This window comes from Erythrolamprus reginae, chromosome 1 (assembly GCF_031021105.1).
Source record: "Erythrolamprus reginae isolate rEryReg1 chromosome 1, rEryReg1.hap1, whole genome shotgun sequence".
Classification (NCBI taxonomy): domain Eukaryota; kingdom Metazoa; phylum Chordata; class Lepidosauria; order Squamata; family Dipsadidae; genus Erythrolamprus; species Erythrolamprus reginae.
Genome location: NC_091950.1, coordinates 97,440,981 through 97,465,791, shown reverse-complemented (window position 1 = coordinate 97,465,791; position 24,811 = coordinate 97,440,981). Strand labels below are relative to the sequence as shown.

At 38.6% G+C, this 24,811-nt stretch overlaps 1 protein-coding gene across 1 annotated transcript in view; it reads right to left on the bottom strand.

Moving 5' to 3' along the window:
* Positions 1 to 19,199: 19,199 nt before the first annotated feature.
* LOC139157733 (astacin-like metalloendopeptidase) overlaps positions 19,200 to 24,811 on the bottom strand; it is a 31,946-nt gene continuing 26,334 nt past the window's right edge. The window contains exons 9-11 of the mRNA XM_070734824.1: positions 23,710 to 23,935; positions 22,403 to 22,521; positions 19,200 to 19,537 (exon numbers count right to left, since the gene is read on the bottom strand). Of these exons, the coding sequence (XP_070590925.1) occupies positions 19,310 to 19,537; positions 22,403 to 22,521; positions 23,710 to 23,935 (573 nt within the window). The 3' untranslated portion in view covers positions 19,200 to 19,309. The remainder of the gene's footprint in view (positions 19,538 to 22,402; positions 22,522 to 23,709; positions 23,936 to 24,811) is intronic.

Below are 24,811 nucleotides of genomic sequence, written 5' to 3'. Positions count from 1 at the left end.
ATGCAGCAGCTGAACACTGTTTAAACTATCCTAGCTTAACCCCATCTCCTGTCAGAAATCCATAATGCTGATAATTCAGACCATCATTCCAGAAGCCAAATATCTCTGTTGATGCCACATCTAAAGTCAATCATTCTCCAATTCACATATATATTTTCCTATAGCTGTGAATCATCAACTACCATTTCAATTATTATTCTCCTTTTGCAAATATCAGCCTTCGGATATCTGGTCTCTGTTTCCTGTTCCACAGAGCCATTCACAACTCCTCTGTAAAGATTCCTAACTTCATCCAAGGTCTCCTCACAGCACCTGAGTCTTACAGTCACTTGTTTTTAATTGTCTCTTTTATTCACTAGGCTTGTCCTTTGTTCTGTCAGCTTCTGTTGTAATCCCTTCTATGCTTGCTCTGATAAGCATTCATCTTTCCTAATGTATTTCCGTGTGGCTCCTCCTGTTCCAATCCTTGTTCTTTTTTTGCAGGTACTTTTATTTATTTATTAAATCTATATGCTGCCCAACTCCCGACTCTGCAACTCTGGGCAGAATACAACAAAAAAACCTAAACATCAAAAACAATTTAAAAACCATAAAATCATGCATCCCTTCTGTGGCTGGATCCAGAAGATAAATCGCCTGATTAGCGGCCCCATTACTCTTGCAAAATACTATACAGCAGATAGGTGGGCTTCAAAATTTTTAGAAAGGGGTTCTCTGCCTGGTTGCTGGGTGTGTGTGGCCCTGACATGCATGGCCTCCGGCACCACAGTGTAGGGGTCTGTTTTTGCCTTCCCCAGGCTTCAGAGGCTTTCATTGGGTCTCCGGAAGGGTGAAAACTGTCTCCCCAGGCTCCAGAGGCCCGCTGGAGGCTGGAAATGGGCCCATTTTTGGCCTTCCTGAACTTCCAATAGGAAGCCCTACTGAGCCTCTGTGCCCTCCACTTACCTGTATCCAAAACAGGCCATGTGGGGACTCCCGGGAGGGGCAGATGGGAGGCAGCCAGGAGTGAGATTTGTGGGTTCTCCAAACTGCATAGAATTTTAGCTAGAGGTTCTCCCAAACCCCTGAGAACCCCCAGCAGCCCACCCCTGACTGCTAATGTGTTCCAAATACATTTCATTTGCTTTCAAGGATAGATATAAACTTGCCGGACTGAGGTGCTTGCCTTAATTTCTGGTTTTTAAGGCATTAAGACATAATATTTTAAAATTTCCTCTATTATCCTTTCTTAGGTTAATCGATTTCCATTGAGAGAGACTATGTTGCAATAGAAACCTATGCTTAAACACTCCTGCCAAGTTCCTCTTCTTTCTATTTAATCAATAGTGTCTTCATTAAAAAGGAATTAGCATAGATGAACCAGCTACTTGTACCTTTCAGTATGTCTCTTCAAATAATTTTATCTAGAGTGTCATGATCTACTTCTCAAAACGGAAGGAGAGATGGTAAGCTTTTAGCTTGCATTTATCATTTAAAACTGAAGATAGAACACTTGTGGTGTCATGCTCCCTCTAATACATATGTGCCGTTCACAGAACTAAAAAATAAGCTTGTCAGATTGTCAACTGATAATAGTTTTCATATATAGAAATTGATTAATTGGTTGGTTGGGGAAGCATTGTTTGTTTGTTTGTTTGTTTGTTTGTTTATTTATTTATTTATTTATCATTTTGTGATATTTATATGCCACTCAACTCTAGCAGGACTCTGGGTGGCTCACAATAATCACAACAACTAAAAAACAATATAACAACAATAAAAACATCAAATAGCATCAAATTCATAAATAACCCTTAAAAAACATGCATATGAATCCCCACTTGCATTCTGAAGTAGGATTTCATTACGGGTAGTCCCCGGGTTACGTTGTCCCCGACGTATGATGTTTCATCGTTACAATGACCTAGGGACAGTTTCGAAGCCACCGTTGCTGCCTCCATTTGGGCAAAGGGATCTCCGTGGTGGCCGGCAGCTTTGGAGACCCTGCGGAGATCCTCTCGCCCAAATGGAGGTGGCGGCGGCTTCAAGGGACCAACAGCCGGTCCTTCTCGGAGCTGCGTTGCTGTAGCCTCCGAGGCCGCCCACCGCAGAGATCCCCTCACCCGAACATTCAGCCGGAGGCTTCGCCGGCTGTTGGTTCCTTGAAGAAGCTGCCGCCGCTGCCACCGCCATGTAAGTCGGAATATTCGTGTAAATCAGAATATTCTGACTTACACCAAACTCGGCTTACGACGGTCCATGGGAACAGATCCCGTCGTAAGTCAGGGACTACCTGTATTATAAAAACATAGAAACATAGAAGATTGACGGCAGAAAAAGAACTCATGGTCCATCTAGTCTGCTCGTATACTATTTCCTGTATTTTATCTTAGATTGGATATATGTTTATCCCAGGCATGTTTAAATTCAGTTACCAACCATGTCTGCTGGAAGTTTCTTCCAAGCATCTACTACTCTTTCAGTAAAATAATATTTTCTCACGTTGCTTCTGATCTATCACAATCTTCTCCATCATCTTCATCATCTTTATACTGTACTATTTAATAAGATGCATAATGAGCAATAGTTCAAAATACAGTTATGATAATTGGAATAGTAAAGTCAATAGGTATTTATAAAATTTTACACACTGTAATAATATTACAAAAGCAGGAAAACATAGTAAAAAAATCCCTAATTTATAGCAATTAAAAAAGCAAAACCATTTAAGACAGACGCAGCAGCATATTGCCCAAAAATTGTCAGTGAAACAATCCAATTTAACTTCTAAAATTTACATATTGTCTAATAAATTAATGATCAGATTTACACTATGGCTAAAAATGCACTCAGCTGCTTCTGCACTCTCATCTGAAATAGATACGTTTTTAAACAATTACTACATACATTACCATCCCTCCAAAGAAAATTCAGATAACACCAATCCTGTTATTCTTTTGAAAGACACTGAAGACTGGGCTGTTTCTCCAGACACTTGGATCAGGGAGTTGGTGAGCTTTGTTTCTATTGAGGATGAGTGGGATTAACAGTTTATCTTTAGGCAGTAGGGATTTACGTTTGGTGGCTGTTTTGTTTTAATCTTCTAAAATGGCCAGAGTCACTTGTGTGAGATGGGTGGCTATATAAATCACATAAATAATAAGCTGTTCAAAGAGTAACCAGAGGGGAAGTGATCCCATAATCCAAGTAACAGATACTAGAAGCTCTTTGGCATGAAGAGACTCAGGGGGAAAAGGCTCAAGCAAAATGCCAGTGAGACTGGATAAGTAACCCAAGTGGGAATCCATCAAGAAATAAGAGAAAAATGGAAGATGGAGTGTTGCAAAAAACCACTTGAAGTGCTCCCTGCTCTACAACATCTGCCAGACTAAGAAACCAATACCATGTAGGTCAATACTACTTTTACCCTAACAGCTATTATAAGAGAATCTTGGAAGTCTAAATAAGGTTCCCCCACCTCCCTTTATCTTCATGTGAACTGAGGAGGGACTTGTCCAACTCTTTCTGTCAAATTACTTATTTTGCCCAGGACTCAAATCCCTTTTATGTAATTGTTGGCCTGGCCATTGTTGTTCCTGTCCTGTCCTTCAAGGCCATTCTCTTTTACCTTTACAAGAGTATACAGAAACCTTTATGAGGAAAGGTAAGAGAGATTTCAAAGAAATCAGCTTCAGCCTGAACAAGATGATGAGTTGAAAAAGGATTTCAAGCTCCCCCACTTATGATTTTCTTTGGTATTGGGAAAGAGAGATCCTGTCAGGCTTTCATGTTTGTTTGTTTGTTTAGATTTATAGGCCGCCTGACTCCTTCCGGACTCTGGGCAGCATACAACAATTAAAAACAATACAAAAATAATTAAAGTTTAAGTTTAAATTAACTTTAAGTTTATTGGATTTATATGCCGCCTCTCTCCGAGGACTCCGGGCAGTTTATAACATATAAAAAAGACAATATATACTGCTCAAAAAATTAAAGGGAACACTCAAATAACACATCCTAGATCTGAATGAATGAAATATTCTCATTGAATACTTTGTTCTGTAGAAAGTTGAATGTGCACAACAGCATGTGAAATTGATTGTCAGTCAGTGTTGCTTCCTAAGTGGACAGTTTGATTTCACAGAAGTTTGATTTACTTGGAGTTATATTGTGTTGTTTAAGTGTCCCCTTTATTTTTTTTGAGGAGTGTATATCGAAATCCAAATATTTAAAATTCAGTTACAACTAAAAAACTAAAGAACCAATTAAAATACTTAACCATTCAATCAATAAACACATTATACATTCATTGTCCAGGGTGGAGAATAACTCCAAGCTTGGCAGCATAGATGTCTTTAGACTCTTCAAAAAGGCAAGGAGGGTGGGGGCAGTACGAATCTCTGGGGGGAGCTGATTCCAGAGGGCCGGGGCCCTCACAGAGAAGGCTCTTCCCCTAGGTCTCACCAAATGACATTATCTAGTTGACAGGACCTGGAGAAGGCTGACTCTGTGGGACCTGACCGGTCACTGAGATTCATTCATAAAACCCCTAAGAATAAAATCATTCATTTTTTCTTGGCTAGAGCTAGATGGTATTGCTCAATGGCCCCAGTCCTGTTGGCAGAGTCAAGTTTTCATAGCTTTCCGGAATGTCAGGAGGGTGGGGGCAGTGCAGATCTCTGGGGTCAGCTGTTTCCAGAGAGCTGGCACCACCACCGAGAAGGCCCTCCCAAACGGCCCCACCAACCAACACTGTCCAGCCGACGGGACTCAGAGAAGACCAACCTTGTGGGTCCTTATCTGTTGCTGGGAGGTATGTGACGGTCCAAGTTCTTGTCATTATTTGCTCTACAATCATTTCTTGGGATTCCATATACATAGAAAAATAGGAGAAGGTCAAATAACATGAGACAGACTCAGAAGAAGATGAAGAGACAATATCAAAGACACATTACAACAGCATCAAATAACAAAGTTTGAGATCTTCAGAAGAGCAAGAACCAGAACATTTTTCCTCCCTCAACACCTGAAGCAGTAAAAGAGGACGTAAAGAAAAAGAATGAAATAAAGTTTCAACAGTTCATGTGATGCTCCCTGACCTAACTACCTAGAAGATTATCAGGATTTGAAGGGCCTTGGAATGGGGTGAAATGCTACCGGTTCAGGCCGGTTCACCTGAACTGATAGTAAAAATTGCTACCGGTTTGCAGAACCGGTAGTAAAAAATTGTACCAATAGTAAGAACCGGTAGTAAAACAAATGGTATTAAAAAAGTTTAATTTTTTCCCCCGACAACCGCATGTTGCACAGCAAAAAAACAGTGTGTGTGTGTGTGTATAAAGAGAGAGGGAGAGGGAGAGAGAAAAAAAGGAAAGATAGAAAAAGAAAGGGAGATAGGGAAAAAAGAGAAGAAGGAATGACTACAAACCTGGCACTAGATGGAGTTTCAGTGGATAATATAGAGCTGGAAGGGACGTGGAGGTCACCTACATCATTTTTATGCCCTGTGGATATAAAAAAATATGGAGAACTAGAAGTTTCAAGGCAAATTGAATATCACTGCATATTTTGGAGCCTATACCCAGAATAAGAGAGAAAAGGCCAAAGTGAGAAGATCTGACACAGGTTCACCAGTCCAGGTACTGCTTCTGGGAAATAAAACATTTAAAGCAGAAATTTCTGGGGGTTTTTTTCCATTCTACAGACCAAATATCCAAGTATCCTCTATGTATGTGAGGGTCTTCCCAAATAGGCCATTGGCATTTGCATTGCCATTTGCACCAGGTGTGGGTTCCACTTATCTTCGCCATCGGTTCGTGTCGCAACATTTTGCGCGCATCCCCTTGTGCCATTCTGCTTCTGCGCATGCTCAGTAGCTATAATCAGCCTGAAACACAGCTGAGGAGCTCATCATTTGGGCAAAGGAATAAAGATAAGTATAAACCCAGGGGCAGGTGGAAGGACCCTTTTTCAAGCAGCAGCAGGAAAAGAAACCCTTCAAAACAATTAAAAAAAATCAGAAAAAAAATCTTTAAAAAAAATGCCGGCACCCACGGGCTGGCACCGACAATTGAGATCCATGGCACCATCATGACATCACCAGCGAGTCATTATTGGTTCGGGCGATCCAGTCTGAACCAGGAGAAACCCACCCCTGATTGGCAAAGCATTTTCATGAAATATTCATCTACTGTATAATAATAGTCAGTCATCTTTCTTAGGCTGAAGTCAGTTATTAGGAGTACAAGGATGGAGTGGTACTTTGAAGAACAGGGAGTTAGAATAAAGATTTGAGGCAGCAACTCTAAAGCTGCAACTAGAAATAGAGGGATGAATCTATAGGTGGACAGCTGAGGGGAGAGGAAAGTTATTAGGGTTGGAGCAGCTTGCTTTGCCAGCAGAGAAATTCTGCTTTTGTGTCTTTGAAGGATAACAAAGTCAATCAGTGCCTGAGTGCTTCCGATCAAGCATCTATTCAAAACATTTTGCTGACTGGCATGGAACCAAATATATAACTTGATGTATTTGTAGAAACATTTATTTGCTACCTATGATTTTCCAAATGAATTTTCCAAATGAATTTACAGCAACAGTGACAACAAAAACACAATTCAATACTATAGGGACAAAAAGATAAAACACCCACAAAATGTCATCATTCATAGTTTGGTGACAAAGAGTTTTAATTGCTATCCCCCTAAGAACATAATAAAGGACCAGCATAACTACTCTTGAGAATTTGCTAATAGAATCTGACCTTTAGAAAATCTTGTCCGGCAATACTGCCTTTGTTGAGAGATGTTCAGGAAGGTCTTTGATGATGATGGAGAGGTTCATACAAAAGGAGACACTCTTAAAATATACCAACCCCAAGCTATTTTAGGGGTTGAATTGGCACTGGAAATAAAGTGGAAGCACTGTGCTGCTGATACAAAATCAGTGTAATTTGATTAACAATAGCAATAGCAATAAGAGCGGCATAGAAATCAAATAAATAAATAAATAAATAAATAAATACATAAATACATAAATACATAAATATATAAATACATAAATAAATAAATACATAAATACATAAATACATAAATACATAAATAACACCTAGAGTAATATACCCTCTCTAAGTTTTGCTGCTGTTACAAAATCAGTGCAATTTGATTAACAATAGCAATATCAAGAAGGGCGGCATAGAAATCGAATGAATGAATGAATGAAGGAAGGAAGGAAGGAAGGAAGGAAGGAAGGAAGGAACCAACCAACCAACCAACCAACCAACCAACCAACCAACCAACCAACCAACCAACCAACCAACCACCCACCCACCCACCCACCCACCCAATCAATAGAACTTAGAGTAATACACCCACTCTAACTTGTGGACAAAATCGGCAGATTGCTTCCAACAATCTGGGTTCTCATTTTACCAACCTTGGAAGGAGGAATCCACTGTGAACCATTCAAAATTGATCTCCTGGAATGAGCAGTGAGTTAGTCTGCAGTACTGCATTCTAACCACTGCACCACTATGGCTCTGTAGATTAGAAAAGTAATTGGCTTAGAGTATCATCATCACTGCTTAATAGTGTATCAGTTTTACTTTATGGAAAACATTGAAGGCAGCTATATGATAAATTATAATAAAATGGCAATAAGAGAGCTCATTTAATCTGGTGTTTAAGGTAGGTGGACTAGTGGGGGGGGGGAACCTGAATGCTAATCTTGCCTTAGGCACAAGGTCAGTTTGGTGACTTTGAACTAGACTTCTCTTTCAGCCTTAGGAAAAAAACCAGTGGCAAATCACTAGTGAAAATGTTGCCAAGAAAATTGCAGCAGCATCTTTATTTGGTTGCCAAGGTTCAACATTGACTTGAAGACGCGTGCGCACACACAAACACACACACAGACACAGGGGAAAACCCCATATCATATTCACACCCGGGAATAGGAAAGGGAAAAATAAAGTGCAAATAAAATGAAAGGGGGAGGAGAAAAAGGAAAGAAAGGGAAAGAGAAAACAAAAGTGATTGTGGAAGGGGAAAAGAGAAAGGACAAGAAAAGAACATAAACAGTATGGGGTTGCCCTCGGTACGCCTGGGATCGCTGATCCAGTAGCAGAAATGGTGATGCATGCACATCTGTGCATCCCCACCACACCTCACACACCACCATGCAAGAATTTGCTTCCACGCATGTACAGAAGCAAACAAATCGGCAAAAATCACCTTTTTTTTTTTGGTGATTTTCAGCTTTTCTTTGATTCTGCGCATCCACAGAAGCAAAGAAATCAGCAAAAATCACAGAAATCTCGCATGGGCAAATGTCCTTGCACGAGATTTCAGCAATTTTCACTGATTTCTTTGCTTCTGTGCATGCAAATTCTCAGGGGTGCACATGCCCATGCCAGCCTCCGGGACTGATCCAGTAGGGAAAGGTACATGTGGCCCTTCACTGAACATAAAAATTTGTAACAGTCTACCAGAAATGAGACAGAGTTTTTTTCCCTTTCTTGTAAATCCTTCCTCCCCTGTTTTTATCAGTTTACCCCAGAAAGACATCCATCATATCAATATTGTCCTTTTCCACAGTGTGCTTAAAGTACAGTGATACCTTGTCTTACGAACTTAATTGGTTCCAGGACAAGGTTCGTAAGGTGAAAAGCTCGTAAGACGAAACAATGTTTCCCATAGGAATCAATGTAAAAGCAAATAATGCGTGCAAATCCTTCAGGAAAATCCCAAACTTTGGAAGGGAGGCGAACAGAGGGCAGGGAGGAGCAGCGAAAGGGGGCGGGTGGAAGAAGCAAGGCTAGGCTAAAGGGTGAGTGGGAAGGAAGAAAGGCAAGGGGGGGCGCCCCTCCCCTTTTTTTAGACACCCTTTCATTGCCTTTGCAAGCATGCCATTCTCCTACTTTTGTTAATGCAAACTCTTTCCCCCTCCAAGCCACCTCTCCCTTTTCTTTCTTCAAAAAAAAAAGGGGGGGGAAGAAACCCCTTCATCCCAGCTTGGGTTCGTAAGGCTTGGGTTCGTAAGGTGAAAACAGTTCAGAAGAAGAGGCAAAAAAATCTTAAAAACCGGGTTCCTATCTCAAAAAATTTGTTAGAAGAGGCGTTCGTAAGACGAGGTACCACTGTATTTGGAGAACGGATCTTTTCAATTCAATTCTATCTTATGCCCCTATTTGCCATTAATTGCATTGCATTTTTTTTCCTGAATTTCCCCATTTTACAAATAAGATACCCAGAATTCAGGATGAACGTGTCCAGCAAGGTGCATGAGTCACAAGAAGGAAGCATGCTGGAATATCTTGGGATAATTCCTTTCCTCACTCTTTAGGAAGAATATGAAAGAATCATGGATCAGGAAACAGTGCAGAATCTTAATGCCAAAAATGTTTTCTGCTTAAAGGGAAAAAAAGGCAGAAAAACCTCTTCTGAGCTTCCCAAGGTCAATGGGGAGAAGTCTGAATTCATCACATTTCATTGTTTTCTGCCTTCATATACCCATTACTGCCATCTGCCTGCTCTTCATATACGTAATGCTTCAAACCATGACAGGTATCACACGCCTCCCATCACTTCATGGTTTCTGAAAGGCTGAATTGCAGCCTGTAATACAAATTACCGAGAGAAATTTCAATAAGGAAGCGTAGGTACCTTAAGCTGTTTGGCTTTTGCCCATGAACTCAGCAGAGGTCTCATATTGCATTAAATCCAAATGTGGTTTCAGTGGTTTGCTTCTTGCTGTGAACCCAGCTAACATTAGTTTAGTCAATACATTGTGAATAAGCCAGTCTGTGAAGCCAACAGTAGCAGCATAGAGAAACTGTCATGAAATCTCCAGAATCGTAAAGTGTACAAATTTGAGATTTGCCACATATGTTCCACTTGGCTTCTTGGTGCTCACTAAGAAAGGATTTTTCAAAATTACCATCAGAGCATGAGTATTTCTTATATTATTATTAATGAGCTCTGATGCTAAGGAGTTCTACTCCCCCTCCCCACCAGAAAAGAAATATGATCCAAATGCAAAACACAAACAGAGGAGTTTCAGTTTCAGTTTTGCTTTCACAGCAGCAAGCAGCTTTGCTACAGAACAGTTGAGCTAAGCCAGGCTAGCCAGATGAATACCAATGAATGCTGATAGGCAGAGACAGATTCTCTACCCCCATATTATTTTCCTCCTCAGTTCAGATGAATTTGTAACATTAAGGGAAAAGAGGCAAAAACACAAGAAAAGATTTACAGATGTGATTAGGAAAACACAAGTAAGGGAAGCTGCTTGTTTCTCTCATGGCTAGTTGTATGTGGCATGCTCCAGAGTCAGTTCACCTGACAGCCTGGTCATCCCCCAGCCAGAGAGCAAAATCAGGAATATTATTTATATGGAGGTCCTTAGCAATTAATCTGAGGGAACAAATTGAAAGTCTATGCTATTCAAATAATGTCTTCATCTGTAACAGAAACCTAGCTTATCATATCTAACTAAAAAAAAAGTCCCTTTTGTTGTGATTGGCTCTGGCCCAGCTCCTGCCCCAAGGAATGTGGAGGTGGATGCAGGGGAAACATCAACATGTCATAAACCTGTTTTATTGCCGACAGAGTCAGGTAGTGCAGTTTCCTTGGACGAAGAAGAAGGTGGGGGGGTGACTTGGAAGAGGGGGGCTTGGCACACAGCCCAGGAAGCCAATATCCATTATCTTCGGTCGATTCAGATGCAGAAGTCTTGGACCCACGCAGGTGCAGAGTTATGCATAGAAGAGACCAATTGAGGACATATTACAGGAGATAAGAGAGGCCACCTGTGTTTGGGTGGGGCTCCAGTAATTAGAGCTGCTGATACAAATAGCAGCGTGTTGGTTTGGCCACTGTGGAAGATTAACTGATTGCAGTTCTTCAGGACCATGTTTTGCTGTTTTCCGGACTTTGTTTATTGATTTTTCACACCTTTGAAACCAAAGCAGAGCAAAGTGTGTGTGTCTCACTTCGTTGGAAGAAGGAGGGCTGTGACGTTTCTTCACAGCTGCTAGCTAAGAACTTAAGGACTGATTAAGTGAATTGTACAGCCTACAAGGTTGTTTTGGGACGAGTGCTCTTTGCAATACAAAAAGGGTGCTTTGTTTCTTTTGAATTTTGTGATAAAGAACTTTGTTTTGAATTTTCAAACATGTGTGTGTCTGAAATATGTATCCTTGAATTTTCGGGAGGCTCATACCAGAGAGCCCAGCAGAACACCTTTTTTAACCACTCATTAATTTTCAAGCTTTAAATATCAATTTATCAAGCCCCATCACATAATTTCATAGCGAAGCATGGATATTTAGCTAGTTATTTATGAAACTAAGAGCCCTGGTGGCTGAGTGTTTAGAATGCAGTATTACATTCTACTTCTTGCTGATTGCCAGCTGCTAGCAGTTTGGCAGTTCAAGTCTCACCATCTCAAGGTTGACTCAACCTTCTATCCTTCCAAGGTGGGTAAAATGAGGATCCAGATTGTTGGGGACAATATGCTGACTCTGTAAAATGACTTAGAGAGGGCTATAAAACACTGTGAAGCTCTATATAAGCCTAGGTCGTATTGCTATTTAAGCATCTAGAGTAGCCTCAACTCAGTGAGCATTGTGCAAAAACATTCTCTGAACTGTTAATCTAGGCACAATGCTAGACTAGATTCCTTCCTACCTCTCCAGTCCCTCTATGGGTCAGATTACAGCTTCTACTATTCCCAGCCAGCATAGCTCTGAGGTGATGGGGAATTGCAATCTGAAACATTTGGAAGATGTATGGTTGGGGAAAGGCTGGACCCAAGACACACAGTGAGACATGAGAAGGGATTCAAGTCAGCTGATGTCAAATTAATATCCTCCCTATAAATGTACAGATAGTTCTTGACTTTTGATCCCAATTGGGGCAAGAATTTCCAATGCTGACCAGGTGCAGTTGTTAAGTGATTTGAGCCTGATTCTATAACACCTTTTTATTAATTGGACTTGTATGCCACCACTCTCCGTAGACTCGGGGTGGCTTTTTGCCACAATTGTTAAGCAAACAGGGGCGAGTACAAGTGCACTAGAGTGCCTTCCATCCCCTGTCCTATTGCTCTCCTATATCTCCTATACCTTTCTTCTATTCCTATATCTCTTCTTCTATTCTTTCATTGATATGTTCTATTACTATATCTTCTGTTCTATTCTTTCTTAGATATATTTTACTATGAGTATCTCCTCTATAAACTTCATCATGTATTTTACTATGTGTATATAGATATACTCACTAAAACCCTCATTGTGTATTGGACAAAATAAATAAATAAAAATAAAAAATCATTGCAGTTGTTAAGGCAACAATGTGGTCAGTAAGCAAATTCAGCTTCCACATTGTCCTTGCTTATTAGAAGCTGGTTGGTAAGGTACCAAGTGCTTCCCACATGATGCCAGGACACTGTAAATGTTGTACTGTAAATACATCCCATTTACCTGGTGCCCAAATTTTGATCATGGATGCTACAATGGTTATAAATGCAAGGACTGGTTTTAAGTCATTTCCCCCCCAATGCTGCTATAACTTCAAACAGTGCCAAAACACATGGTTGTAAGTAGAAGATTCCTTACATGTGCCATTCCTGTAGGAATGCTATTCAGCGTTTGCCAAATGATTTACACTCTTTCTCAGCTGCAGCCTTTCAGGGGTTTTTCCCTCTCAAACTCAAACACCCTTGTGGGGTGCCTCAGGGGTTGGTCCTCTCCCCCCTGCTATTTAATATCTACATTAAACCACTGGGTGAGATCATCCAAGGGCGTGGGGTGAGGTATCATCAGTACGCTGATGATTCCCAGCTTTACATCTCCACCCCATGTCCAGTCAACAAAGCAGTGGAAGTGATGTGCCGGTGTCTGGAGGCTGTTGGGGCCTGGATGGGTGTCAACAGACTCAAACTCAACCCTGATAAGACGGAGTGGCTGTGGGTTTTTCCTCCCAAGGACAATTCCATCTGCCCATCCATCACCCTTGGGGGGGAACTACTGACCCCCTCAGAGAGGGTCCGCAACTTGGGCATCCTCCTTGATCCACAGCTCACATTAGAGAAACATCTTTCGGCTGTGGCGAGGGGGGCATTTGCCCAGGTTCACCTGGTGCACCAGTTGCGGCCCTATTTGGACTGGGACTCACTGCTCACAGTCACTCATGCCCTCATCACCTCGAGGCTCAACTACTGTAATGCTCTCTACATGGGGCTACCTTTGAAAAGTATTCGGAAACTTGCATTCCTAAGTATGCCCATGTTACACCAACACTCCGCAGTCTGCATTGGTTGCCGATCAGTTTCTGGTCACAATTCAAAGTGTTGGTTATGACCTATAAAGCCATTCATGGCACCAGACCAGACTATCTCATGGAGAGGGGCGGCATACAAATCCAATAAAATAAAATAAAATAAAATCAAACTCACATATCTGTCCGGAGATGTCCACAAATCATAGCATCTGTACAAGTTTACCTTTAATGAATGTCTTGAGTTCAATATTTGAATTAAGTGAAATGCACCCCAATTCCTCATTTTCTGTTAAATGGGTGTTGTGAAAAATTGGTGATATACAGTATATCCAAAAATAATATTCAGGATAGTATGATTAAATTGCTAGCTTAAAGGCTGTTGCTGTTCTTAGAATATTGGCAAGTTATTATGATGCCTCTAAAAATGTTGCAGTTGCTTTGCCCTGAAAAGGACTTATTTCAATTTCAATCATAAGTCTGAGCAAAATAGCTCATGCATATATATAACTCTAGATGGTACTGGAATTTAAAATAGATGGGATAAACACAATTGATCCTTTAGAATGACAACACTATATCAAAACCACCATGAAGTTTTCTTCCTTAAACACAAAATTCTGGGCAACTATGGGCAAAGCTCCCTGCTGAGCAAAGGGATGAAGCCTTGACCTTGAATCTGGCCATGAAGTTGGCCTTGACCTTGACCTTCCCTGCTCTTAGTCATGCCCAAGGTATGTGGGAAGGCTCCACCTGACCTGTCGCCCGTAGGCTTGCATGGGTGAGTCCCAAGAGCATCCCCCCTCCTTCACCCTGGATGGGTCGGCACTTGAGTTTCCGGAGAGGGGCAGTCCTTCACCTTCCAAAAGGTTCTCCAAAGGAGATCACATGGTTGCTGTTAGCCCCTTTCCCCACCCCATACATGCCTGCCATCGTGCTGACGAGCTGAAGGGAAAAGAGGGTGTGAGATGGCAAGCCTGCCTCTATTTGCGGCTCGCCGCCCTGCCCTCAAGCTTCGTCTTGGCCCTGCACTAAGTGTGGGGCACGATGGGGTGATCATGCCATGGCGTGATCACCCAGCAATCCCTTGTGGCGCCGGCGGTGATCCATGTTGCCCAACCCTGCCGCAACCGCTGTCCAGCCACAAGCGGCTGGCCCTCTTTTGACTGAAGTAGCATAGGGTCTCCTGTCCAAGCAGGGGGTTGGACTAGATCTTCTAGGACCTCCAAGGTCCTTTCCAACTCTGTTGTTATTAAATAAATGTTTTTTTCATTTTCACAATTTCTGTCTGCGCTCAGGCTGAAATACAAGCAATTTCTGAGGCTTTTAGTGATCCCTTTATTACTATATATTTGGACAGAAAATCTGGCAAAAACTGAATTGCAAAGATGTGCAGAAATAGGAAAAGCTCAGGTACAACAATTGCTGCTGCTAAGAACATTTGCTTTTAGATATCATTTGTCTTCTTCTGCCACCAAGAGGTGATAAACCATCTTGCATTTGCTTATTAGTAAGCCCCCTCTAGAATCTATTAAGACCAATGTCTGCACGTGTAATGCAAGTTTGGATATAGATTTTAGATGACTTACACTATAAAAGCATAATGACAACTATTAATTAGGAATGATTGAGTGTGTATATGGCTTACTTTAGGGTTATTTATGTATTTTATGCTATTTGCTGTTTTATTGTTGTTACATTTTATATTGCTTTTTAGTTGTTGTCATTGTTGTGAGCTACCCAGAGTCCTGCTGGAGTTGGGCAGCATATAAATATCACCAAACCAACCAACCAACCAACCAACCAACCAATTAATCAATAAATAAATAAATAGCTCACAATACCTAATCGATGTTTTCCACTAAAACCCTGTGGAAGAGCATCATTTTTATAACTTTTCCTAAGGTCAATAGGGAGGGAAGCTTTTTTACAGTGAGGAATTTTCACCAAAGCAGCTATCGTTTACATATTACTCCAAATCCCCAAATTTAGGCACCCCACCATGCAGTTCCCCACTAACATATATTGAGTAGGCAGATTGCTATAAGAAGGAGATGGAACTAAAGATAGTTGCAGATTAAACTTTAGAATAACTTTATAAATAAGAACTGGAATTTGGAATTGGGCCAGGAAGCCTTCCAACAATCATTGCAACTCCCTGGAGAGGTGTTATTCTGAGAAAACTCTTAGTATCAATCAGCAGATGTGAAACTACATTTTGTTCCAGCTGTGTGGTTTTCAGGTTGTGTTCAAGAGCTAAACATTTAATGCAAATTGCTGTAGTCATTTTATTTTGAATGATTCACAGACAAACCTCCTTAAATGACATGCTATTAATCAAAGTCTTTCTAGATTGTATTGAACAGCTTGTAATCAAATTATTTCCTTCTATACAAATGTCCATTTGGGTAACAATATTGGATATGAATATTTAAAACTGCTTATCTTTAGAATTACAGATGTATTTATATTAATCCCAAAGTGTGTGTGCGTGTGTATGCATGTATGTACTTGCTTTTGTGTGGTTTCTGTTTTTAGAGATTTTTCCTCTAGTTGTGTTGAACATTGTAGATTTAAATAAAAATTTAAAATAAAAAAAGATGAAGGCACTTTTATATTATTGCAGTTAATGCAATTAATAATGCCCTGCTGGTTATGAATATTGTTGAGCGATGCGTAAAAATTTCTTTCTTAGCTGGAAATAAATATTCATAAATGTATTTCTGACTATGGTTAGCACTTAATTGGATCTCTATTACATTCATTAGAATGCTAATAATTAAACCTTGCTGAAGAAATACCTCTCAAGCCATTCTAAAGATAAAACCAGGAAATAAAAATATCTGGCAAATGATTAAAAGCCAAATTCTATTTCTACTCAGAAATAGATTCACATATTATTTACAGCTACTTGTAAATCTTCTATTGTTCCATTTCTCTAGTGTTAATTTTACAAGCTGAACTCATGCCACCCATAATTAATGAGATCTAGCTTTACTGTTTTTTAAAAAAATGCATTTCTATCATCCATAGTGGTTGTTTTGGCCCTCCTCTTCCAAAAAAGCAATGTACATATAATGAGGTTATACTTTAATTTTTGTGTCCCTCTGTTATTCACATATACAACCTTGTTGCGTAGTTCTTTCTATCCAGGGGTGGGTTACTGCCCAAAGTGGGGGGAACGCAGTGGGATAGCAAAAATGGAGCTCCACCCCAGAGCACCCAATTTTCACTGGAAGATGTTGAAAGAAAATGCAGGGGGTCCTGCATAAGCCATGCCCACAGTGTGGTAGTAAAATTTTTGGTAGCCCTTCACTGCTTCTATCATTCTGTTGGGTCCCATAGCAAATATCTGCAGTGAATGGGAATACTGTTTTGTTTCCACATAAAATGAGCGCATATTTTGGTGTGCCTTTTCACATACCATATTTTTGGAGTATAAGATGTACCGTTTTCCCGTTTAAAAGAGGCTGAATATTTGGGTCCGTCCTATACGCTAAATGTAGCTTTTCCGAAGCTGTTTTCCTAGCCCAAATGAGATGCTAACACTCTTCCCAGCTTACAGGCTTGTTTTCAATGCTACTTCCCCCGAAGATTATTTTTCAACCCTAATCAGGGGATAAATTAATATACTGAAGCTGACCAGACTAAGGATGCTAGCCATATGAATACCTAGTAGGTAGATTTTCCCCCTCCCCATTTTCCTCCCATGTCTTATATAACGGTTCATCTAATACTCAAAAAAATATTGAATTTTTATACTTGTTTAATAGTAATATGTTACTTAATGCCGATTTAATTTCAGTCAGTTTAAGAGTGTTTTTAAAGATAATAGAGTTGGAAAAAATGTATGCTTTAAATAAATAATTCTGACTCGAGTTAGAATTTGTTAATACATGATGAATTATAGATGTATTAAAACGAGGAGAGGCACTTTAAAAGATTACTCTTCGGTGTTGGAAAGAAAGTGCAATCCCAGATTTACAACTTTATATTTCTGATAATTTTTCAAAGGTAGTGAAAACGTGGCTGGGTAGCCTTGCATAGGAGACACAGGGTCCCACAAAACCATGGGACTGATTGGACCCATAAGAATTTCCCCCCACACTGTCTCTATTAACAACTTCTGTGCTAACTTTCTTGTCTTGGAAATCTCCATCTTTTGAAATTTTATAATGTTTTATATATTTTTTATTTTTCAATCGTAAATTATTCTATTTTCTAATGCTTAATTTTATTGCTTAAATTGTACACCACCCCATATCCTGTCTCTGAGAAAGATAGGTAGTAAAGACGTGTGAAATATAAACAAACAAACAAACAAACAAATAAAAATTTGGTAATCTAATTATCTAGCAGTGCAAATGAAAGTCTTTAAAACTATTTCATGTAGGAGGAAGAAAATAGAATGAGTAAAAGCATACTTTGTTATATATAAGAAATCATTCAATCAAAATTTTAAATAGATCATTAGTTGAATGATCTGTTTAAAATTTTGTTTGAATGATTTTTTGTATATAACAAAATATGCTTTTCCTCTTTCAATTTTTTCTTCTAATATTCATTCATTCATTCATTCATTCTCTATAGCTGCCCATTTTAGCCAAGTGACTCTTGATAGCTTACAATTCTAAAAGTATAAAACAACTGAAAATATTCAAAAGAAAAAATACATACAGCATCCAAGATCAACCAATAGTAAACCCAAGAAATGGGGCAATTACTTATGCAGTGCTTCAGATCTGGATACCCAGTCAGGTCATTAAAGTTTTGTGGAAGGCTAACAAGATTAGGAGCCATTCTAATCTCCCAGGAGAGAATATTCCACAAAACAGGCCTGTCTTCAATTTCCCACCAGTCAACACACTTTGGCTGCAGTATGCCCAGTCTGCTAGATTGAAGTAGACTTGTAGAGGTTCTTGAAGAAAGACAGTTTAAAAAAAATAGTTTTCCATCCAGGGACAAATAATAATAATTATTATTAATAATAATTTATTAGAATTGTATGCCGCTCTTCTCGGAAGACTCGGGGCAGCTCACAACAGCATGGTTTTTTTACTATGCAAAGGGATAGAATGAAATAGTGGGAGAGTGATGGACAGGACCTGCTGAGATCAGCTTTGAGAATGATGTATCATGCAGTAAGGGGTACAAGACACAGAGATGAAAAGAAACAATGTTAGAGAAGGTAAGAAGAAAAGTTTGTGCTCTCTTTCTTTCTCTCTCCCTCCCTCCCTCTCCCTCTCTTATTCTCTCTCTCTCTTTCTTTCCATCCCTCTCCCTCTCTGTTCCCCTTTCTATTCTTCTAGCAGTTGACAGCTTCTGCTTTTTAGGATCAACCATCAACAGGAAAGGAATAGGCAATATAAAAATGTGCCATAGACTCTCATTTGATAGAATAGACACAAAGGCCTGGAAAATCTCACCAGGTGTCTACACCTACAAAAATCAGAACTGTCAAGCTGTGCCTTTCTATGAAATTGGGATTTGGATTTTGAAGAAGCAGGATAAGAAGAATATTAATGGCTTTGAACTTTGGTATCCAAAATGATGCCTGTTTTTTTAATTGTTTTCTATAATGACCAACCGGATGATTCCAGGGTACAAATCAGAATGAAATGAAGTCATGCTCTCCTGCCATTTTCCCCTGAAAATGTTTTTGCAGACATACAGTCTTCAGCCCAGTAGCAATACTGAGTCTCGAGATAAATAATCCTTGAAAGATTTGTCCTTCACAACTTTATCCAATTACTTTTTAAAGCTATTCAAATTAGGAGCTATCACCACTTCTTGGGTTGATCAATTTCACAAGTTAAATATAATAAAATGTGTGGTTTTTCTTTTAATAAGCTTTGCATAAGCAAACTCTTGAAATTGTTTTAAATTAATGTTAACTATCCAGCCATTTAATCTCTAATGCTTTGCAAGCGCAGAATCGAGTAAAACCTCCGATTTCATAAGTAATTCAATTATTTATTAAGCTAACTATGTAGCATACATACATTATTTGATAATTTTTCATAGCACACCCCACAAATTGATGTTCAGAAATTCAAGATGTTCTACTTAATTGAGTACTCCATTTTGAATCCCAAAAGCTGAAAAGCAAAGTCAGTGTAAAACTCTATACGAAGAAAATTTCCAGTAGAAGTATAAGGAGGAACTTCCATTTTCCCACAGAAAGTGCCAATCAGTGAAGAACTGCTTTGACTGCCATCATAAAGCACAAGTCTGTCATATCTGCAGCCATCAATGTCTTCCAGTTCAAAAGAGGTCATGGTCAAAGTTATCTGAGGAAAAAGGTACAGTACATCTTTTTTGTGGGTGCATTTTGTATAACAGAACACTTACTCTAAATTCAGCATCATAATATACAATGAGAATCAGGATTTGTATTTGTTTTTTTATAAATCAGTTTTGTGAATTGAGCCACCATGTCTTTTTTTTTTTTTTAAATGGCTTATGATTTAGCATACTGTACAAAACCATAAATTATTTGGGAATAACCTGTTGCTTTACATTCTGTTCCAGGTTATGTGTACATGTGCATGCATGCTTGAGTGATGCTTCTACTGTTACTACCAGAGAAGCTCTAAAGATGCTTTTTCAAGAGGCAGCTGGACCTTCTGTTTTTTCTTTGAAGACATTTTGCTTCTCTTCCAAGAAGCTTCTTCAGTTGGCTGGCTGAGAATATCAATAGAAATTTACCAGAGAAGCATATGCATGAACCGATCTATACTGAAGCCAAAGTACAGTGATACCTCATCTTACAAACCCTTCGTCATACAAACTTTTTGAGATACAAACCCAGGGTTTAAGATTTTTTTGCCTCTTCTTCCAAGCTATTTTCACCTTTCAAACCGAAGCCGCTGCCACTGGGATGCCCCACCTCCGGACTTCTGTTGCCAGCAAAGTGCCTGTTTTTGCACTGCTGGGATTCCACTGAGGCTCCCCTGCATGGGAAACACCACCTCCATACTTCTGTGTTTTTGCGATGCTGCAGGGGAATCCCAGCAGCACAAAAAACGGTACTTTGCTGGCAATGGAAGTCTGGAGGTGGGGTTTCTCAGCGAGGGGAGCTTCAGTGAAATCACAGCATCACAAAAACACGGAAGTCTGGAGATGGGGTTTCGAGGACTTCTGTGTTTTTGCAATGCTGCAATTTCGCTGAGGCTCCCCTCACTGGAAACCCCACCTCCAGACTTCCATTGCCAGCGAAGCACCCATTTTTGCACTGCTGGGATTCTCCTGCTGGGATTTCCCTGCAGCATCACAAAAACACAGAAGTCCAGAGGTGGGGTTTCCCATGGAGGGGAGCCTCAGGGGAATCCCAGCAGCGCAAAACCGGGCGCTTCGGCTGGCAAAAGAGGTGAGTTTTGGGCTTGCATGCATTAATCGCTTTTCCATTGATTCCTATGGGAAACATTGCTTCGTCTTACAAACTTTTCACCTTACAAACCTCATCCTGGAACCAATTAAGTTTGTAAGACGAGGTATCACTGTACATCAATGTTTCAAATATTTTACTAGCTCTAAGATACACTGCAAAGTGCCCCTTTCAAATACTTTTCAGAGTTTTCATACCCAGTTTCTTTGGTTGATCCCCTTGTAATGTTACCACTGACTGGAGAAAAAATAACATCCAAGGCTTTGACATAAAGTAGAATATTCTTTAATAATCTGCAGATTCTATGATACTTTCTCTTCAGAATCCTATTAGAGACGTAGAATTTCTCTAATTGGAATATACTGTAATAAAGGTCATGCAATAGCAAGACTAAAGACAATTTTGTTTATTTATTAATTAATTTATTAATTTTGATCAACCATTGGCTATTTTTATCATTAGTAGTAAATAATCACAAAAAATGCTATCAAGAATCTTCTGGCTTTACACTTGAAGGGTAGATTTAGATAGTTAAAAGCAAAAGACTGGCATCAATTAAAAATGTAATGATGATTCTCTTTCAAAACATTAAGACAGAGCTGATGTCATGACAACATGATTCCTTATCTACGCTTGGCAGAATAGCTGAAATTAATCTTTATCCTAATTTTTGTATCTACTTAAAATCCCCTTATCTCTTATTTGGGCTTACATATGGAAAATACTTTTTAATGCATAATTATGGTAAATAAGTTTACATAAACCATATAAGGAAATGCATGATGTCAGTTAATCTGAAATGTTATTTTGATGTTTTTCAATTTAAACAATTCATGCTCTTTGGAACTTAAAAGATACTACAAGCTGAGTTAATATTGCACTCTCAATATCTCAGAGTAAAAATGCTATTTACTATCATAAATCCATATTTACAAAGCTTTATAAAAATGAATAGAGATTCTGGCCTTTGATCCTTTCCCTTTTCTCTCATAATTTATCCTTCGTCACGGTTCAATAGGATCAGTAAGAAGTAATGGCAAGATCAAGGTCTCTCTACTATTATTGACTTGAGCATGAATAAAAATACTTATTTCTGCTGAGGATACACAGGGCGAAAAATTGATTGCAAATTCTGAGTTGCTTTGATTATAATACTTTCTTCTTAAACTCATGACAATTCACCAGTGAAGAATATCAACAATGTTTAAAAATGCTTCAAATCTAATTCATTTAGCGTCAAAGAAATATATATTGAACATCAGTCAGTATTTCTATATCACAACAGGCTCTTTTGAAAGACTAAACAATATGGAAGAGGACTTAAAATGGGAACATGATTGCAATATGGAAAATTTGATGATATAAAATTCTTTAAAAACTGTTCAGGTTTGACTATAAATATATTTTATAACTGATACTACATTTTCTTTAACTATATTATATACATAAATATTTTTTTCTATATGATGTTGGTAGAACCATCTTGGTGTAGTGAAAAGAGCCACAGTGGCGCAGTGGTTAGAGTGCAGTATTGCAGACTAATTCTGCTGATCACTGGCTGCCAGTAGTTTGGCAGATCGAATCTAATCAGACTCAGACTTCAATCCTTCTGAGGTGGATAAAATGAAGACCCAGATTGTTACGGGCAATAGGCAGATTCTGTAAACCGCTTAGAGAGGGCTGTAAAGCACTGTGTAATGATATATAAATCTAAGTGCTATTGCTATTGATTAAGGTATCCATTTTCCTTTGGACCATTGTGTCTTACCTTTTTTCCTGGGGGAGCACTGATAATCCATAGGCAAGCTTGATTTGGAGGGTATCTTTTAGGAAAGTTTGGAGTAGTAATGGCTCCCGAAGTATTAGTGAATGTTCCTCCACACTTTACTTCATGTAAATAAATAAATAAATAAATAAATAAATAAATAAATAAATAAATAAATAAATAAATAAATAAATAAATAAATAAATGAATGAATGAATGAATGAATGAATGAATGAATGAATGAAATAATAATAATAATAATAATAATAATAATAATAATAATAATAATAATAATAAAATATAAAATATAATAATAATAAAATAGATTAGATTAATCGAGACTAAACAGAAATAAAATAATAAAATGGGATATTTTATTTTAAAAATATTTTCCTTTTCTTTCTTTTTTTAGTTGTGTGTTTCTTGAGACTCTAAGCAGGAATGCAAGACTTTGCCAAATAATCATTGTAAAGCATTGGAAATTCTTATTCCTTTTTCATTTTTTTTCTTGTTGGTGTAGAAATATGAGCTCGAAGAAGCCAAGAGTGAAAGAAAAAGTGGCTGCTGACATGTGAAATATCTGCCAATTATTGATCTATAACATGCTTTACAATTGGCAGACAATGTCAAAATCTGAAATCCTGTGTCAATTCCTAGCTCAGAAATACATGACAAAGGACAAAGCAGATCACATCATCCTAGGGCTATCATCCTCCTATTGATGGAAGAGTTGAAGATATTGGGATGCTTTGAACTCAGTGGAACCAGTATTTACTGGAATTGCATAAACTGGTTCTCAGATAAGCACCAAATTAGAAATCATACAGTTTGATGAATCATAAAGTTGCATTTAGAAAACTTAATGAGATTCTCTAATGCAGTGGTTCTCAACCTTTCTAATGCCGCGACCCCTTAATACAGTTCCTCATCTTGTGGTGACCCCCAACTATACGTTTAGCGCCAATTCTTCCAACAGATCTTTAAGCTGATTGTCAAGACGTCAGAGGGACACCACCCTGTAAACGCCTGATTGGTTGGATTGTAAAAATATGTTCCGAGATGCCAGAATAGAAGCTTTAGTTGCTAACACCATTGGAAATTTGTCTTTTCCCATGGTCTTGGGCGACCCCTGTGAAATGGTCGTTTGACCAGGGGTCCCGACCCCAAGGCTGAGAACCACTGCTCTAATGGAAGGTATAAAATAAACTTACGTTACAGATATATTTAACCATTGAAAGTGATTTGTTTTGTGCGTATCTGCTTTGTCATTTCACAAGTAACTTGTAATGAGACTTGAATACCATTCATACCATGTGTGTAGGAGGCCATAAACCCTGTTGCAGTCTCATCTTCATCACTTACAAATTCTATAAGCATTGTGTTCCCAGAAGCCACCACAGCAGGCAATTGCCCTGCCCCGCAACACTTGTCAATGAGAATCCGACCTTTTCTACTGCTTCCATCATAAATTCGGATGTAATCAGAGGAACAGTTTGGAGAACTCTGGAGATCAAGAACTTGAAAACTCAGGAAGGCCTGAGAATAAGAATAAGGAAAAGAAAAAAAATAAGCAGCTTTAAGTTATTTAAACCTTTCTTATTAAGTGTATCTTGATTTTGGTTACATTTATTTTCTTACATTGACTGTACCTTAATTGATATAGTACATGCTACATACCACAAGGAAGCTGGGACGAAAAAAATACTTGTCTTTTATAGTTGAGTAGGGGTTCTTTTGGGCTATGTTTTTAATATGTTTTATTCTGCATCAGAATTAAGAACTGATTGATACAGAAATGCTGAACATGATGCAATGAATATGTTTAATAATTAATTCTGTATTTCATTTATCTAACTTTTCTATTTAAAAAAACTTTTTCTAAAGGCTCTCCCACTTTTAATCTGCATTTAACTAAAGTTCTCTGTTCTATTTTATATTCTGGGCATAAAAGAATATTGCTTATTTCTAATTACAACATATTCTTTCTAAAAGGTTTTCCACTGTTAGCTATCTTCTATCTAGTATATTAGTGGCTGAAATAGAAATATTTTAACTAAATATTTCTATTTCAGTATTTTAATATAACTAAATACTAAATGCATGGAGCTGAAATAGAAATACTTTAACTAAAACTTCCCATTTCTTTTATAAGATTCGTTTAAGAAGATGCTATGTATTAGATATTATTCACTGCAAAAATTACAGCAAAATCAGCACTCATAATGAATATGGTTGGGTACACAATTGGAAGTGACCTTGGTGACTTGGTCTTCTAGTCCAGCCTTTGCTCAAGCAGAAAACCTATATCATTTCAGACAAATGGTTGGTCTCAAGCAGCCCTTGTTAAATCTGAGCAATAGCCTCTTGAATGGTTCATAGTTCTGACACATGAAACATGATGAAGATTTATTA